At 38.7% G+C, this 18,437-nt stretch overlaps 1 protein-coding gene and 1 long non-coding RNA gene across 2 annotated transcripts in view; both read right to left on the bottom strand.

Moving 5' to 3' along the window:
* Nucleotides 1-418: 418 nt before the first annotated feature.
* LOC100998459 (calcium load-activated calcium channel) lies at nt 419-1,528 on the bottom strand. The gene has a single exon (XM_003909240.5). The coding sequence runs from the start codon at nt 1,476-1,478 to the stop codon at nt 912-914; it is 567 nt and encodes a 188-aa protein (XP_003909289.1). The 5' UTR covers nt 1,479-1,528; the 3' UTR covers nt 419-911.
* Nucleotides 1,529-13,323: 11,795 nt separating this feature from the next.
* The window catches only part of LOC103877313, a 49,794-nt gene continuing 44,680 nt past the window's right edge, over nt 13,324-18,437 (bottom strand). Inside the window, exon 6 of the long non-coding RNA XR_001894519.3 lies at nt 13,324-13,575. This is a non-coding gene — a long non-coding RNA (uncharacterized LOC103877313). The remainder of the gene's footprint in view (nt 13,576-18,437) is intronic.

Here is an 18,437-nt window from a genome sequence, read left to right on the forward strand (position 1 = left end):
CCCTCTATGCCAAGGGTACAGTAGGGCCAAGCTCTGCAGTCTTGCCACTTCGGCAGTACTTATGACCCACAGACACAAATATAGCCTCTGACTGAACAGATAAGAATGGCCAGTGCCTTACACCCACAGGCTGTGGCAGCATGTCCATTTTATACGCTCCCCCTCTCCTCCGTTAGCAGGTGTCAGCCACAACAGATTGGATGAGGCCGTGGGAAAACCCTTCAGCTGGAAGCAATGTTTTTTCTGTTTGAGCCTGGATGTGTCGGGAGGCAGCTGTAAAAGCCCGTGCTTATTAAATTTTGCCAATTCTCGATTTTTTTTTTTTTTTTTTTACTTTAAAAACTTTTATTTTAGTCCTTCCTGGCCCATGCTAAAACTTACATCTAGAAATATGGCAAAACAAAATGAAACAGATCTCTCCTTGTACATAAAATAGCTAAAAGTTTGGCCTCTTTATTGATCTTATGTCATATATTTGGCTTGAAATAAAACAACAACAAAACAAACAGTTACAATTAAGGGTTATACAAACTAAATTTTTCTTCTAAATCTCTAAATGCGCTTAGAGAGCAACTTGCAGGGCATACACAGGGCCTTGAGAGTCGGTCCCACAGAAAATACTTATGTAAATGAAACAAGAAGGATGCTATTTGCTTTTCATTACATAAACATCACCTGAACTTAACTAATCAATCCACTTATTTGATAAAAATCATCTAGGACCAAAAGCACTATCAAGTTTGCTGGGTGCCATTTTCACTCTAATCATACCCAAAAGGCCTAGAAATAATTCGAAACTAGAAAGAGGCCCAAGTAGTAAGGCTACCTGTGGCTCTTGCTGAAAAACATTTGCCAGTCTGATGTGCGTGTGTCTAGAAAGAATGGTAGAAAATAAAGAGTTCTGCTTGAGTTCAGGAGAACTTCCCAGAAGGAGGTGGTGGGCCAAGAAATCCACCTGCCTGCTTGGTGGCGGCTCGTGAAGGGGCAAGGCCGAGAATCTTCTGAATGTTCTGTCGAATTGACATAGTACAGAGAATATACAGGAAAATGAAGGAACAGTCTGTGGTATCATCTCCCAGCAGATTTCGATGAGACAGTCCTTGGATGTAAGAAAGAGGGGTAAAAGGAAGCTTTGCCACCACTCTACCATCAAATATGGAATTGAACATTCCCATTAGGGCAGTAAAACAAAAGCCAATCGCAAACATGGATTTCATTTGAATCATTGATAGATCTCTGTTGTTATTCTTCAGTTTCTCTTCTTGTCTCTCTATTTTCTTTTTCTGTTGTCGACCAGCTGACTCTGTTATTGTTTCCTTCTTCTTTTCCAATTTTTTACTCTGTTTTTCCACTTCTGCCTTCAGTCTCTTGTACTTGTCTGTCCTGTAAACCAGGACCCAGGTTATGCCTTCTGCGAGCAAAGCCGTGCACACAGAGATAAAAACGATGAGGAGAGTGTCTGCGAACATAGTGCTCATCTCGCACCTTCGTCCCTGCACTCCCACCCGCCAGGGGGAAAGCGCTCTAGAGCCAATTCTCGATTTTTAGGCATAACCAAAATGTAATACCCCTGAACTGCTCTGAAACTTGAGTGCATCCTCTGGCCCTTACAATCCTGAGTTGAAATTTAGATGAGCAGTCAAATCTTTTTAGAAACGAAGACAAAATCTAGTTAAGGATAAACAGCAACTAGACTTTACTATGATCATTTTTACTCCCTGAATCATTTTTTCCTCACACTTGTTCACACTTGTTCACCTACGTTAGCAAACTATACTTTGTTATTTGCTAAATAGTTCTACCTACTGGGTTTTAAATTGGAAAAAGAGGAGAAATTTGTTAATGATCTATGAAATTGGCAAAGAGAATTGATTTATTTCTGATTCCCATTGGTAATAGGGTAGCAAAATATGGAAATATAAAAGAATAGATTTTCCAGTTATTCCGAAAGGGATGCTATGAGAGACACTATGACTAATCCCTAAAAATGGGTAAGAGTTGACAAGAATATTTGTTACATATGTGCAAGCCTCCATATTTGTAGTAGATTTAGTTCAGTGCTGCCTGAAGAAAGCATAGCTGGGAATCAGCGACCTCACAGTTTATTTCTATTCCTATGCTTCAGAGGAATTATTTAGAATATTATGAAGGAGTTATAATTTTAAATGCAGCTAATGTGTCTCTGTAAGCACTGTTATTGCAGATGGTGGGGAGTTGCATCTCCTATTTGTAGTAATAGCAGTGAGAGCGGTGCAATTCATCAGAGACATTTCATGAGACAGGAAAAAGTGCTGACTGCAACCAAACGGAACGAGAAGATAAAGGACACCAGTGTAGCACGGGAAAGGATTCCTAAAAAAATTAATGTGTCCCCAGAGGGCTACCTACTACTTAATAATAAACATGCTTTGAGAAAAAGAGAGTAAATGAACGTGAATAAAGGGCAAAAGTTAATCAAAACTCTACTAAATGGGAAGACATATCAACTAAAGAGGCAAGGAAATATGCAGAATAAAAGTGTGGGATTACAAAGGTAGGAACGAAGTTCCTTGCAATGAAGTGTTTTATCCTTTCTATGTTTACAAATACTTCCCATCTTCAGTGCATTCCGCAATCACCACTTCTTCCAAGAAGGCATCCCAAGAAACCCAAACTTTCTTAAATCTGACCTTTGTAGCCTTGGGTACTCACGTGGCAGTAAGTCCTCTGTCTCTGTGTCTTGAGGATGGAGTAGAGGAATGTCAGGGAGGAAGGCAGAAGCAAGTCATATCACTTTGCAGAACACCAGATCTCCTCCCCCAACTCTTTCCATTTTACTAAATGACAACTGCACTTGTCTTGTTGCTCAGGACATAAAAGTTAAGTCATTCTGGACTCTACGTTTTTTCTTATACATAGGCTTTCCTTTATAGATTTACAAAAAAGTGAAGATCTAGCTATTAGCCAGTTTCCACTATTATTAACATTTTACATTAGTATGGAAAATTTGTGACTATTAATACATTTTGACACACTTAATTAATTAGGTCCACACTTCATTCAATTTGCCTTAGTATTTACTAATGAACTTTTAAAAAAATTATAGTATCCCATCCAGGATATGACATTACATTTATGCTATGGACTGAATGTTTGTGTTTCCCTCAAATTAAAATTTTGAGGCCACATTGTGATGGGGTTTGAAGGTGGGATCTTTTGAAGGTAATTGGACTTGGATGAGGTCATGACAGGGGAGCTCCACAACGGGATTGGTGACCTGATAAGGAGATCAAGAGATGTCTTCTGATCTGAGATCAGAAGATACTATCTATGAACCAAGATGAGGGCCCTCACCAGACACCAAATCTGCTGATGCCTTGATTTTGGACTAACTAGCCTCCAGAATCATGAGGAAAGATGCTTTTTGTTTAAGCCAGCCAGTCTACTGTATTTTTATTACTGCATCTTGAACCGACGAAGGCAATTTAACAATCATATCTGATTGGACTGTTCTTGACTGTGCCTGTTTCTCAGACTTGCCTTGTTTTTGATGATCTTGCCAATTTTGAGGGGTTCTGGTCAGAAATTTTGTAGGATGTCCCTCTGTTAGAATTTGATTTTCCCTTTATTAGACTGGGGTGATGGGTTTTGGGGAGGCAGACCCAGACGTAAAGTACAATTTTAATGCATTATATTCTTGTGTCTTCTTTTTGTCTCACAGAGCACAGTCAATCCAGTAGCAAACTTATTTTGCTTTCCACTGGTATATATCCAAAATCTAATCAATTAACAGCACTTCATAACTAGCACCCTGGTCCATGTTACTATTGTCTTTGTTCTTGGTGATTTTAGCAGCTTCTTAACTGATCTGCATTCTTTCTGTCCTCCAACCACACAGAAGCCAGAGTAAGCTTTTAAAGCCAGGTGATTTCACCCCGCTACTCAAAGCCTCAAATGGATTTTCATGTCATTCAAAGTAAAAGCCTTATATCCTTTACCATGGCCTACAGGACTCTGCCTGATTTAGCCCCTGTCCTGTTGCCGACCGCAACTCCTAACATTTTACACTCAGAACCCATCCTCTTCTTTTCTATGTACAGAAAGATACTTCTGATTCTCATTTAGTAGGGTTGTATATTAATGCAGTATTAATTTTGGTCCCATGTACCATGACATAGCTTATAATCTATCCTAACTTATCAAGATCCTGTGGAAATAATTTATTAAAAAGATGCTTATGCCAACTTTACCATCTAAGATAAATAAGAATAATAGTCATCATTTTGACACTAACCATGAGGCATAAACAGTACTAATTTATTTATATACAGTATGTTTAGTCTAAGACATTCTAATAGATTTCCATGTCTTGTAATCTTTTTTTTTGAGATAGAGTCTCGCCCTGTTGTCCAGGCTGGAGTGCAATGGCGTGATCTCTGCTCACTGCAACCTCCGCCTCCTGAGTTCAAGCAATTCTCCTGCCTCACCCTCCCAAGTAGCTGGGATTACAGATGCACACCACCATGCCTGGCTAATTTTTTGTTTCTTTAGTAGAGGCAGGCTCCCAAAGTGCTGGGATTACAGGCGTGAGCCACTGCGCCGGCTGCATGTCCTGTATTCTTAAATATGCACCCCTTACCCTGGTGGACACAATCTGCATGACTTGTGTCTCTTCTCCTCCCTAGTCTCACTTCATCTCACTCTGCTTCCTGCTCCCTATGCTCCAGTGATACCTACCTTTTTATTCCATGTCATCACATTTGCAGTGTGGGCTGCTATAACAAAATGCCACAGATGGAGTGGCTTAAATAACAGACATTTATTTCTTACAGTTCTGGAGGCTGGGGCATCCAGTGGGAAGATGCTGGCTTATCTGATCCCTGGTGAGGGCTCGCTGTCTGACTTGCAGATGGTACTCTTCTCACTGTGCTTTCCCATGGTACAGGCAGAATGAGGCTCTGGTCTTCCTGTCTCATCTTATAGTGGTGCTAATCCCATCATGATGGTCCTCCCCTCATTACTTCGTCTAAACATAATCACCTTCCAAAGGCTCCACCTCCAAACACCATCGCATTGGGAGTTAGGGTTTCAACATATGAATTTTGTGGGGATGCAAGCATTCAGTCCATAGCACATGAGACTTGGCATAACTTACATCATCACACTCCCTTTAATTCACTACTTAGGCATCTTTCCAGAAAGGCTTTCAAACATTATTTCAAACATAAACTCCTTCCTCTTCTAGGTTACCCATTAATAAGGCTGCAGGTGGGAGAGTCAGAATTTGACACTGGGTCTCTTTTCACTTCATTTCCCTTCACAGGGCAATCATGAAGGAGCCAATACCTTCAAACGCCTTCACATGCCAATCTTTATTACCTTACGTGGCCATTTTTATGTTTGCTTCTTTTTTCCCCATAATGCTACACTTTCTTGCCATGAGGTTGTTCCTGCCCTTGCCATCTCCCTGGAATATTTTTTCCTGTTTTCTTAGCCACCATAAATTACTTCTTTCAATTGTGAACACACATAAAAACTTCCTATTTGAAAGTGACCTTCCCCTCCCAATATTTTCTATACTGTTTAGTGCCTACATTACTCTTGTGGGTTTTATTGGAACTGTTTTATATGATAGCTCTTTCCTACTTACGCTACCCATTTGCTAGGTGAAATAGTTATTGGTGAAAGGGACCATGTTTATATACATTTGTAATTTGCCCTGTGCCCAGAATTTGTTCTTAATGTAGTCATTACGCAATCATGTTGCTTGAATTAGGAGCTTTATGTAATAATATGAAAATTTTTCAAAATATGTTTTTAAGTTATAAAAAAGCAAAGTACGGAATGAGGTGCACAGCATGTTAAAAAAAAGTAAAAATTATAAAGATAAATATATATTAGTATTTGCAGATACATTAAAATCTTTAGATGAATACACAAATACAAAAATGTGATTGCCTATTTTGGGTTGGGAAGACCTGGTTACATAGGGCAGACATGGAAAATATTTTCTCATATATTTATCTGAATACTTAACTATGATGTGTTATCTACTAAAAATGAATAAATAAAAATAATCTAGGAAGATAAATATACAGAAGCATATCTGGGAAAAATTATCACTACTTACTCTGTGTATTAGAAGTACAGATGATGAAACAACTGTGACTTTACATTTGCAAACTTCTGTATTGAATCTTTTTCAAGGCACATAATACTTTTGTTATTAAAATTAACTATATTTTTTAAAAAAGTATTTGACCAACATTTATAAATGATAGGACAGAAAATTGCAGAGGAACAACTTTGAGCAATACCTCATTTTAAGGGAAACAACCAATGGTTCTACATTCTTTTTAGCCTCTATAGGCTTCTAGCCTATAACTAAATGAACAAATGTCATTTGTATATTCAAGTTTTGATATGGTTTGGCTGTGTCCCCACCAAAACCTCATCTTAAATTCCCATCTGTTGTAGGAAGAACTTGGTGGGAGGTAATTGAATCATGGGGGCAGGTCTTTCACGTGCTGTTCTCATGATAGTGAATACATCTTATGAGATCTGACAGTTTTATAAGGGGGAGTTTTCCTGCACAAGTTCTTTTTTTTTTTTTGCCTGCTGCCATCCATGTAAGATGTGACTTGCTCCTCTTGCCTTCCGCCATGATTGTGAGACCTCCCGAGTCATGTGGAACTGTAAGTCCATTAAGCCTTTTTCCTGTATAAATTACCCAGTCTCTGGTATGTCTTTATTAGCATTGTGAAAACAGACTAATACAGTAAATTGGTACCAGGGCTGCTGCTGAAAATATATCTGAAAATGTGTAAGCAACTTTGGAACTGGATAACAGGCAGAAGTTGGAACAGTTTGGAGGGCTCAGAAGAAGACAGGAAAATGTGGGCAAGTTTGGAACTCCATAGAGACTTGTTGAATGGCTTTGCCCAAAATGCTGACAGCAATATGGATAATAAAGTCCAGGCCGAGATGGTCTCAGATGGAAATAAGAAACTTGCTGGGAATTGGATCAAAGGTGACTCTAGTTATGATTTAGCAAAGAGACTGGCAGAATTTTGCTCCTTCCCTAGAGATATGCAAAATTTGAACTTGAGAGAGGTGATTTAGGGTATCTGGTGGAAGAAATTTCGAAGCAGCAAAGCATTCAAGATGTGACTTGGGTGCTGTTAAAGGCATTCAGTTTTACAAGGGAAGCAGAGCATAAAAGTTTGGAAAATTTACAGCCTGACAAAGCAATAGAAAAGAAAATCCCATTTTCTGGGGAGAAATTCAAGCTGGCTGTAGCAATTTGCATAAGTAACAAGGAGCTAAATCTTAATTCCCAAGACAATGGGGAAAATGTCTCCAGGGCATGTCAGAGGTCTTCATTGGCAGCCCCTCCCATCACAGGCCCAGATATCTATGAGGAAAAAGTGGATTTGTGGGCTAGGTCCAGAGTTCCTGTGCTGTGTGCAGCCTAGGGACTCGGTGCCCTGTGTCCCAGCTGCTCCAGCCATGGCTGAAAGGTGCCAAAGTAGAGCCTGGGTCATGGCTTCAGAGGATACAAGCCTCAAACCTTGGCAGCTTCCACATGTTGTTGAGCCTGCTAGTTCACAGAAGTCAAGAACTGGAGTTTGGGAACCTCAGCCTAGATTTCAGAGGATGTATGGAAATGCCTGGATGTCCAGGCAGAAGTTTGCTGTAAGGGCGGGGCTCTCTTGGATAACCTCTGCTAGGACAATGTGAAAGGGAAATGTGGGGCCAGAGCTCCCACACAGAGTCCCTACTGGGGCACCACCTAGCGGAGCTGTGAGAAGAGAGGCATTGTCCTCCAGACCCCAGAATGGTAGATCCACTGACAGCTTGCAATGTGCATCCGGAAAAGCTGCAGACACTCACCATCAGCCTGTGAAAGCAGCCAGGAGGGAGGCTGTACCCTGCAAAGCCACAGGGGTGGAGCTGTCCAAGAACCCACCTCTTGCATCAGTGTGACCTGGATGTGAGAAGTGGAGTCAAAGGAGATCATTTTGGAGCTTTAAGATTTTACTGCCCTGTTAGATTTTGGACTTGCCTGGGATCTGTAGCCCCTTTGTTTTGGCCAATTTCTCTCCCATTTGAAATGGCTGTATTTACCCAATGTCTCTACCTCTATTGTATCTAGGAAGTAACTAACTTGCTTTTGATTTTACAGGCTCATAAGCAGAAGTGACTTGCCTTGTCTCAGATGAGACTATAGAGTTGGACTTCTGAATTACTGCTGGAATGAGTTAAGACTTTGTAGGACTATCAGGAGGGTGTTATTGGTTTTGAAATCTGGGGACATGAGATTTGGGAGGGGTCAGGGTGGAATGATATGGTTTGGCTCTGTCCCCACCCAAATCTTATTTTAAATTTCTACCAGTTGTAGGAGGAACACAGTGGGAGGTAATTGAATCATAGGGTAAGGTCTTTTCCATCCTGTTCCTATGACAGTGAATAAATCTCACGAGATCTGAAGGTTTGATAATGGGGAGTTTCCCTGCACAAGCTCTTTTTTTCCTGCTGCCATTCATATAAGATGAGACTTGCTCTTCTTTGCCTTCTGCCATGATTGTGAGGCCTCCTCAGCCATGTGGAACTGTAAGTCCATTAAGCCTTTTTCCTGTAGAAATTACCCAGTCTCTGATATGTCTTTATTAGCAGACTAATACAAATTTCCAGTAATTGGCATCTTTAGTGGGTTCAATGTATTAGTTGCCTATCATTGTTATAACAAATTGCTACAACTCAGTGATTAAATGTAGCACCTATTTGTTATCTCACATTTCTGTGGATCGGCAGTGCACAAACAGCTTAACCCAGCTTCCTCCACCCCAGGCTGAAATCAAGGCATACACAGAGCTGCCTTCCTTGCTGCAGACTGGAGGAGAATCTGCTTTCAGGTTTTTTCAGGTTGTTGGCAGAAATTAACTTCCGTTTAGAGCTGGCTGTCACCTGGTGGTTGTACTGTTTCTGGAGGCCACCCACATTTTTTTGGTTTGTGGCCCCCAGGAATGGCAAGCTAAATCCTTCTCCCACTCCCCTTCTGCTGCGTCTGCAACCTGATGACTATGTCTTCTTTCATGGGCCTATGTGATTTTAATGGGCCCACTTTGAGCATCCAGGATAATCTTACTGTTTCAAGGTCTATAACCTTACTCAAATCTGCAATGTCCCTTTTTCTATGTGACTTAACATGTTCACAGGTTCTGAGGATTAAGACATGGTCATCTTTGGTGAGGGGAAAACATTTTTCTGCCTGTTACATTCCTGTGTTTCTCTCCTGATAATCAGAAAATTCATTTTACCTGAGAAGTCCAGAAAAATGGACTTTATGTCTGAAACACAAAACATACAGTATGAAGTACTGTGCTCTACATAAAAGGCAATACAAACATGAGGAAAATGATTATAAATATTGTGCTTTTGGTTTTTCTGCATTGGCTTCTCCAGATTAGTTATTATTTGAGATAATACTAGAGCACTAATTAAGCTATCAAAACATAGTACCATTTTTATCATAAAGTAAATATGACTTTAATTCAACATTTTGAGCCACCATTATTTTCATCAATTATTCTGAAAAAATAAACACATAAATAGTGTGATAATTAGTGGGAAAAATTAGGCAAATTAAATGATTCATTTATTCTTTTAAATGTCTTGCCTCAGAGATTTGCATTACATCCTGTTACTGTCTAGCCTGCCTCTCAGAAATGTATTCCATTGCAAATTGGAGAGTTAAATCACTTTCTAAAATTTTGCCTAATCATGTAAATCTTTTATAAATATTAGACTCATAATAGCATGTCCAACACTTCTTCATTTATTTATTGTCATCAGCGAACTGTTATACTCATTGTTTTCTTCCATTTTGAGATCATTAATTATGATGTTATGGTTATCGAACATTTCCTCATCCCAAAACACTTCATTAAGAATCTCTTGGCACCAGGTTCCTAAGGGCATTTATCAGCTCCAATTGGCCTCTGTCCTTCAGCCCACTTTGCTTATATGAGAGCCTCATCAAATCTGATTGCAATTTGAGTAGTATGGCCAGACTCTGAGATACTGTCAGAGACCACCACAGACTTCCAGAGGACTACAGTGAACTTAGCACTGTCTGAATAAAAATGAGATCTACTGATAGCCCTGAGTCACAGCTCTATAGACCACAGAATAATAAGTCTGAGGTAGGAACAGGGGTGGAGAGAGCGGGCGTGTGTGTGAAAAATATTTAGATCATAATATTAGCATGACTTGGAATGGAATAGCTGTTCCATTTCAAGGGATTAAATAAAAGTCATGCCCAAGTTATATTTTTTTTGCCTTCAATATACACAGTAGAAAGAATAGTAGTGTGGTTGCATGTGTGTGTTGATGATAGTAGTGAAGGGTTATAAGGTTTTTTTGGCATATTTTTATATATCTTAGGAAGTTCTAAAAAGCGATGTGCAGTAAGCATTTCCATACACTTATCTGAAGTTCAGTAGTACAATGTGAGTTTAGATTTAGATTCTTTCATTGTACAGTAGTCCCACCATATCCAAGGTTTCACTTTGTAAGGTTTCAGTTACCTAGAGTCAACCTCAGTCCAAAAATATTAAATGGAAAATTCCAGAAATAATGAGTTCGAGAAGTGTGATGAAATCTTGTGCCCAAGATGTAAATTGTCCCTTTGTCCAGTGTATCCATGCTATAGACACTATCTACCCATTAGTGACTTAGTAGCTCTCTTGGTTATCAGATCCGCTGTTGTAGCATTTCAGTCCTTGTGGCCAAGTCACCCTTATTTTACTTAACAATGGCCACAAAGCACAATGGTTGTGGTGCTGGCAATGCGGATATGCCAAAGAAAAGCCATAATGTGCTTCCTGTAAGTGAAAAAGTGAAAGTTCTCCACCTAGTGAGGAACAAAGAACACATACCAAGGTTGTTAAGATCCAGGGTAAGAACAAATCTTCTACCTGTGAAGTTGTGAAAAAGGAAAAAGAAATTCTTGCTTGTGTTGCCATTTCCCTTCAAACCGCAGAACCTATAGCCTCACTATGTGATGAGTGCTTAATTAAGATGAAAAAAGGCACTAAATTTGTGAGTGGAAAAAACAAACAGAAACATTTGCCAATTTAGGCCAATTAAGTTTCATATTATTTGTGGTTTCAGGCATCTACTGGGGTCTTGGAATGTATTCCTCAAGGAAAAGGTGAGGCTACTTACACATAGCAATGAATAGTATACAGGTCAATGAAATTCCTCAAAAATAAGTTGTGTAGACTGAAATAGAAGAAGGTGGTATGGAAAACCCTGAGGTAACATCAGAATCTCCATACAACCTTACCACCTTGTTCTCCTTCTATAACAAAGTACCCTAAACTGAGTGATTCATAATAACAGAAACTTATTTCTTACTTTGTGAAGGCTGGGAGTCCGAGAACAGGTAACAGCTTGGTTGGTTTCCAAATTCCACACGAATAGCATGCTTGCCATTCAGAAATTGCCTCAGTGTTTTATTCTTTTTACTTTACATTATGAAGTATTTGAGTCTTCCCAAAATTCATATGTTAGAACCCTAAGTCCACTGTGATGTGTTAGGTGAGCTGGAGTCTTTGGGAGGTAATTAAGTCATAAGGGTACAGTGCTGATGATGGGAACACCTGAGAGCTTGCTGCCTTTTCTCGGTCCATGTGCCTGCTCGTGGGCAAGGCCATGTGAGCACCCAGGCAACAACGGCTGTGTGGGAATCCAGAAGAGAGCCCTCATCAGGTACCAGATCTTCTGCATCCTTGATCTTGGTTTTTCCAGTCTCCAGACTTTGAGAAATAAATGACTTTTCTTTAAGTCATGTAGTATATGGTGTTTGCTATAGCAACCTGAGCTAAAATACTCTATCAACCTTACTTTCCTTTCAATCATCTTTGAACCTCTGTTGAAATGAATGTGATGGCAGAGGGATTCCTTTACACCACAAAGTCATAAACAAACAGTCTTTTTTTGCAAATTTTGACTAAAACTTTGTATTATTTTTGTCAGAACTCAGTCACATAACTTCAGCCAACTGGAAGGGAGACTGAGAATGTCATCTGGTTATAACCACAAAGAAGAGACAACAAATTTGATCAGAAGTAGACAGCTCTGCCATGTAAATTTAAGAGGCAGTGATGGAAAATAATGCTTATTTATTATAGCAACACAACAGTGAAACCTGCACATAAACCTAATGCCAAGTACAACAACGTTCTAACTCTTCTAAACCCCTCAGCGGCACTTGAATCTGTCAACACTTTCTTTCTCCTTAAATCACTCTCTTCTCTTGAAAAGGCACTGTTCTAATAACCCATTCTCCCTGGGGAACTGAATCAACTTCCTTAATTTCAATTCATCTTGAAATGCTGATGCTTTTCAAATATCCTTCCACTCAGATCTACCTCCTGAGTTTTAGATGCAGGCTTTAATTCTTTAGTAGCTAAATTTGAGAAGTTCCACAAGCAATCAAATTCCAAAATAAATTAAGAAATACAGGTCATCCCACCACCTCCCTTCCTGAGGTGTTTTGTCTTTTTTCAAGACAGAAATCTAAGTATCACCTTGATTTGTTTTTCTCTTTATTATCCCAGTTTGCTAATCAATCACAAATCCTGTCATTTTTAGCTCTCTAGTGGCTTTTGATTTATATGCTTTTCTCCACCCCCAATGCTACTGTTTTAATTCAGTTTATTTCACCATCATCTTCATTAAGGCCTTTTAAAAATTCTCTTAACTGATCTCCCTTTAGGCTTTTCCACTGCTCATTGTTAATCTTTACATTGCAATCAGAATAATATCTCTAAAATTTAAATAGGAATATGTTGCTTTACTGTAGGTGTGGTCTCTACTAGTAAATCAGAGATTTTGCACTGTCAGTATTTATCTCCTTACGGCATAATCATGTTGAGAGAGTAATATCCTCTTTTTCTGATGTAAGTCTTACTACCAAATGCCCTTGTTAGCAGTTGGTGCTTCAGTATGCACCAGAATCCAGGAAAAGAGGGAAATCAAAGACGAGGGGAGAATATTTAATCTCAACATTAAGATAATAGTAATTTAGTTAGTAATTATACAAACTTTCTGAGTTTGAACCCCGTTCAAGATAATTTAATTGAAAATGAGATCTCATGATATTTTATTCTCAAGTTTACTGTTCTTGGAATTAGGGTCCTTCTCCCCAGGTGTTTTGAGTATATTATTCATTTTAATTGATTCTAGTTTGACTTCCATAATGAGCTCCTTTAAGTTATTAATAGAAAGAGTTACCTTCCCCAAAGGGAAGTACTGCATCTCTGGCCTAGTTGTAAAGCCTCATGATGGGGCCTTCCAACCTAGTATTAACCATTTACTCTAATGTATTTGTGGAGATTTGTTTTAAGGTGGGGCATATAAACAGAAGCAGCAAAGCAAGGTATCAATGGGCAGCTCTGAGGAGGAGAAAAGGCATATCCTTGTGAGTTTTAGGATATTGGAAGAAAATGCTTTTTACAGTTCCATCTTTCCCCAGTATTCAATATTTGAAGCTTCTCTTATCAGATATATCATGTTGCAAGCAGATAGCTGGAAAAAGAAACAAAAACAAATTAAGCCCAAATCTTTCATTTTTGTAGGTAAGAAAAATTAAGCTCACGGGGTAGAAAAGACATGTTCAAAATGCTATAGTTAAAATAAATATATCAGAAGGTAGATTTCATGTGGTGTTCTTACCACAATAAAATAAAATGAAAGAAAGAAGAAAGAAAGAAAGAAAGAAAGAAAGAAAGAAAGAAAGAAAGAAAGAAAGAAAGAAAGAAAGAAAGAAAGAAAGAAAAGAAAGGAAGAAAGAGAAAGAAAGAAAGAAAGAAAGAAAGAAAGAAAGAAAGAAAGAAAGAAAGAAAGAAAGAAAGAAAGAGAAGGAATAAAAAAAGAACTTCACGTCCATATAATTTTCCCAATGATTGCATTATTATCTTTACTTAATATTTATTCATTGTTTATTGCTGCATAACAAATTATCGCAGATTAGTAGTTTAAAACTATGAATGTTCACTATTCCACAGTTTCTCTAGCTCAGCAATCTGGACACAGTCTATCCAAATCCTCTACTCAGGGTCTCACATCAAGCTATCAGCTTGGGCTGTGGTCTCATCTGAAGTGCAGGGCCCACTTCTAAGATCACATCATTTTTGGCAGATTTGAAACCTCATGACTGTAGAAAGCATAGGGACTAGCTTCTTTCAAGACAGCTGGAAATTTTCTCAGGCTTCTAGGACCTTATTTCAGTGTTCCTCTGATTAGGTCCCGGTCAGGTCTACCCAGGATATCTTTCTTTGATTACTTCAAAGTCAAATAATTAAGAATTTTAATTGCGTTTGTAAAATCCCTTCACCTTTGTCACATAACATAACTAACCAAGAGAAGGGTAGCTTATCATATTCATAAGGTTTTCAATTTCCTCTGGATAGTTCTACAGCATAATTAGACCAAGATGATTAAGTATAGATGTCTTGAATCAAACATCCTGACTTTAGAAATTGTCTCTGGCACTTGATGACTAATGATTTCTGCAACTTGCTTAGTCTTTATCTAGCTTTTAAGTCTTAGTTTTTTTCTTCTGCGAAATTAGGATGAAATCCATTCATGTACCAGGCACTGTTTTGAATTCTCTCTCAAACTCACAGTAGCTTCTTTGTAAGATTCTCCACCTCTCAGCATTGGAAATGCTCAGCAGCTTCCGTCGCATCTTACACAGCATTTCTGAACACATGGGATTTGATCAAATGTGGAATATCAAGCTGGGTCTATCAAAATTTCTCTTTCAGAAATTTGTAATAGAGACCTATGGAGCCCAATTTAGTCTACATTCTTTCTGGAGAAGTTATCAACGAGGATTCTATGGAGAAAGCTGTTTTCTACCACTACATGGAGAAAGTAGAGAAAACTCACTTGCAAAGAGCAATAAACACTGTTTACATATTAAAATGATAATAATAATAACAATAAAACAGACAAGAGATCATGTGAATGAGGTCAAGGGGAAAAGAAGAAGGCTAAAGATTAGCTGCCAAAGTGAAAGTGAGAAAACATTAAGAGAGTAAGGAAGATAAAAGAGTACAAGAAAGAACGACTTTGAAGGTAAACTAAGAGATAGTTGCTAACATTCAATTGTTTTTCAATTTTGGTTTCAGTTATTAAGTTAATAACTCAACAGATATTTACTGAGTGTACATTATGCCCAAGACACATTTTGGCTGCTACAGAAACAGTTTTGAGCAAGGAAGAGCCCTTTGACTTGTAAGATTTTTGTTATCTTAGGAGCCACTGAGACAGATGATGGTAAGCAAGCATGCACTGATATTAATAATCACCATGTAAAAAAACAACATAGATGGCGTGATAGACAACTGGGTGGGGATATGTGCAGGGGAGGACGTCTTTTTTTTGTTTGTTTGTTTTTTGAGACGGAGTTTCACTCTTGCTACCCAGGCTGAAGTGTAATGGTGCAATCTCAGCTCACTGCAATCTTGGCCCCCCAGGTTCAAGCGATTCTCCTGCCTCAGCCTCCTGAGTAGCTGGGATTACAGGCGCGCACCACCACGCCCAGCACATTTTGTATTTTTAGTAGAGGCAGGGTTTCTCCATGTTGGTCAGGCTGGTCTTGAACTCCGACCTCAAGTGATCCGCCTGCCTCAGCCTCTCAAAGTGTTGGGATTACAGGCGTGAGCCACAGCACCTGGCTGAGGACCTCTTTATGTGTTAATTCCACTACAGTTTTCAGGGAAGGTCCTCTGACGAAAATTGTACAGTGTCTGGACCACGAGAAACAAAGAGACATGAAGAATTCTGGAGCAACCCTGGCATCATATTGTACCTTCAGGTTCCATAAGATAACCTACGATCCTTTTAGTAAATGCCACTATTAAACCTTTGTAAAATATCATTGATTTTATGTCTTGAAAACAGAAATTTTAACCAGACCATAGCTGTTATTATGATATACAAACTAAAATAACACCTAACAACATTGTAGGAAGAGGTTAGGAGAACCCTTCTCTTTTACCTACCAAAAGGTTCCCTTTCCCCAATAAACTGTAATGTAATGATGCTTCCTTTCATGCTGTGAACGGAAATGTCTGCTTTTAGCATTTGTTAGCATTAAATTTTAGAAAGCTCTTGTAGATGAAAGTGCCACCATCTAAAGGGCATGAGTTATATTTAATCCTCAGCTTATCTAAGTCTTTCAGCAGGAAAGAAAACTAGACATGAAAACTGCCCTGAATGACATTGTCTTCTCTGGTCTTTGTTGATCTCCTGACCTCCAAACCAAAAGGTTAGACAAACAGGCCCAGGATCTAACATTTTTCTATCTGCGAATAACCAGAAGGAGAGGTGACCAGGGAGCAGGTGGAGATGGGGTCTGTGTTAGTAATCGAACCCTTTAACTTACTTATTTGTACAGTACTAGACTTGCGCACTGAAGACTAGCCTCACTTTCAGTGCCTGTGAAAAGGGATGCTAGCTTTGAGGCAGCCGGAATAGTCATCCCTATGGGCAGCTATTAGTTATTCCCATCCTTCTCATTTTAGCAATGTCCTTGGTTTGTCTGCCACATATTTTCATTTACATAAATAAAATTAATCAATCCAAGCTGAATAGGCTGAGTTGCTTGTCTTTTTCTAGTCCCACCACAGGTAAGAAACCAAGTAGTAAAGGCCGGAACATTCCATACCCCCCAGAGCGTGGGAAGATCTGTGTGATACGTGGCACCAAAAAACACTCAGAAAAGTAGTTACATTATACATTATGTTGCACAAATCTGCTTCTGTGCACACACACACACAAAAGAACAAACATAGATACATTGTGTAATTGATTGGAGATAGAAATAATTGAGGTAGTGATATAGAAAAGGTAAGTATTACCCATTCCAAGACACATTTGATATAATAACAACAAGTCTTTTAGTTAAATATATTTATGATTGTTGAAGGAACTCTAAAACCTTGGTTTATCTGCTCTTTTCCCACAGACAACAGTTATTTTAAAAATATTTAAAGATCTGAGTCTAGAATAGAAAAGAAAAACTATGTATTTCTTGCCATTTAAGGAAGTTCACCATCTCTTGGATGGTTTATTTAAAGTCAATGCTGTGTTTTTCTATATTGGGTGGTTGTTCTATAGTGTGGTTGTTAACCTTTTATACTTGGATGAGAAACTTCAATTTCTTCTGACCTATAACTTCAAAAAATGTTAATTTTACTTCTTTTTATTTGTTTATTTTACATAAAGAATATTATAAAACCAACATGAATTTAAAGATTGGTATCTGCTAAGGAATTAATATTAATAAAATGGGTGCTATGACCCTTGCCCAAATTGGTTTCCCATACGTGTGTGTGTGTGTGTCTGTGTGTGCGTGCGCATTAAAGTAATGAAGTGGAAACTTTTAAAGTCTGATCTCAGCTCAAAATTGAGACTAGTTTTCATTTCTGGGTTTAAATTAAAAGTCTACTAACATTAGAGGGAGTAAGGTAGGAATCAAGCCTTATAAAACAGCCCTTGATTGGCAATTAGCAATTAGAAAATTTCAGAATGTTCAGGAGGTAATTTTGGATAAGTATCTAAGCCCATGGCTGCATGTCTGATCCTTTGCCAAGGTTTTCAAGCACCAGAGTTGCAAAGCTGAGAGAAAAATTTCCCAGTCACAAGTTGCCTCCAGGGATGGTACTGATGTTTGCTCCATTAAGGCACAAAAGATTTCATGGTTCTTTGGATCCGTGATCCATTTGGAAGCAAGAGCACAGACGTAAGTAGAAGGCAATTAAAAAAATAATTGGAATGACTTATTTGGTACCTACATTGTACTTGGTGGCTTTCTCAGGCTGAGAAATAAAGAATTAATACTTACACTTTTCAAATGGTTAAAGATGCTGCATGTCTTACCCTAAGTCATAAATGTCTAAGCAGCATAAGAATCCTTTTATATCTGGTCACATAGTTCACAATAAGCCAAGCCTGTACAAGGAAGGGGCATCGTTCTTTCTTACGGAGACTCTGATTGCAGGGAAAATAAACTAATCAGTTTGCAAAAGGGCTAGATATGTTGAAGAGAACTTGCCAAAGTTGTGCTGCTATACAGCACCACAGCTAATCTATGCCCAGAACTGTATTAGACTTTTAAGATACATAGATGAATAAAGCACACATTTTTGACCCTTTAGAGCTTAGTTTTACATGGGTTGATAGGCTGTTCATAATATCTATTATGAAGAAGCAAATTATATGGTATGTTAACAGATGATGGAAAAAATGAACAGGGTATTGAGATCAGGAGCACAATGTGAGACAGAATGATCAGGCTGGGTGCAGGGGTTCACCCCTGTAATCCCAGCATTTTGGGAGGCCGAGGCAGGTGGATCACCTGAGCTCAGGAGTTCAAGACC

Source organism: Papio anubis, chromosome 10 (assembly GCF_008728515.1).
Source record: "Papio anubis isolate 15944 chromosome 10, Panubis1.0, whole genome shotgun sequence".
Taxonomy (NCBI): domain Eukaryota; kingdom Metazoa; phylum Chordata; class Mammalia; order Primates; family Cercopithecidae; genus Papio; species Papio anubis.

Excerpts from the sequence above, each read along its gene's own strand:
- LOC100998459 (XM_003909240.5), bottom strand. The coding sequence starts at position 1,478 with ATGAGCACTATGTTCGCAGACACTCTCCTCATCGTTTTTATCTCTGTG.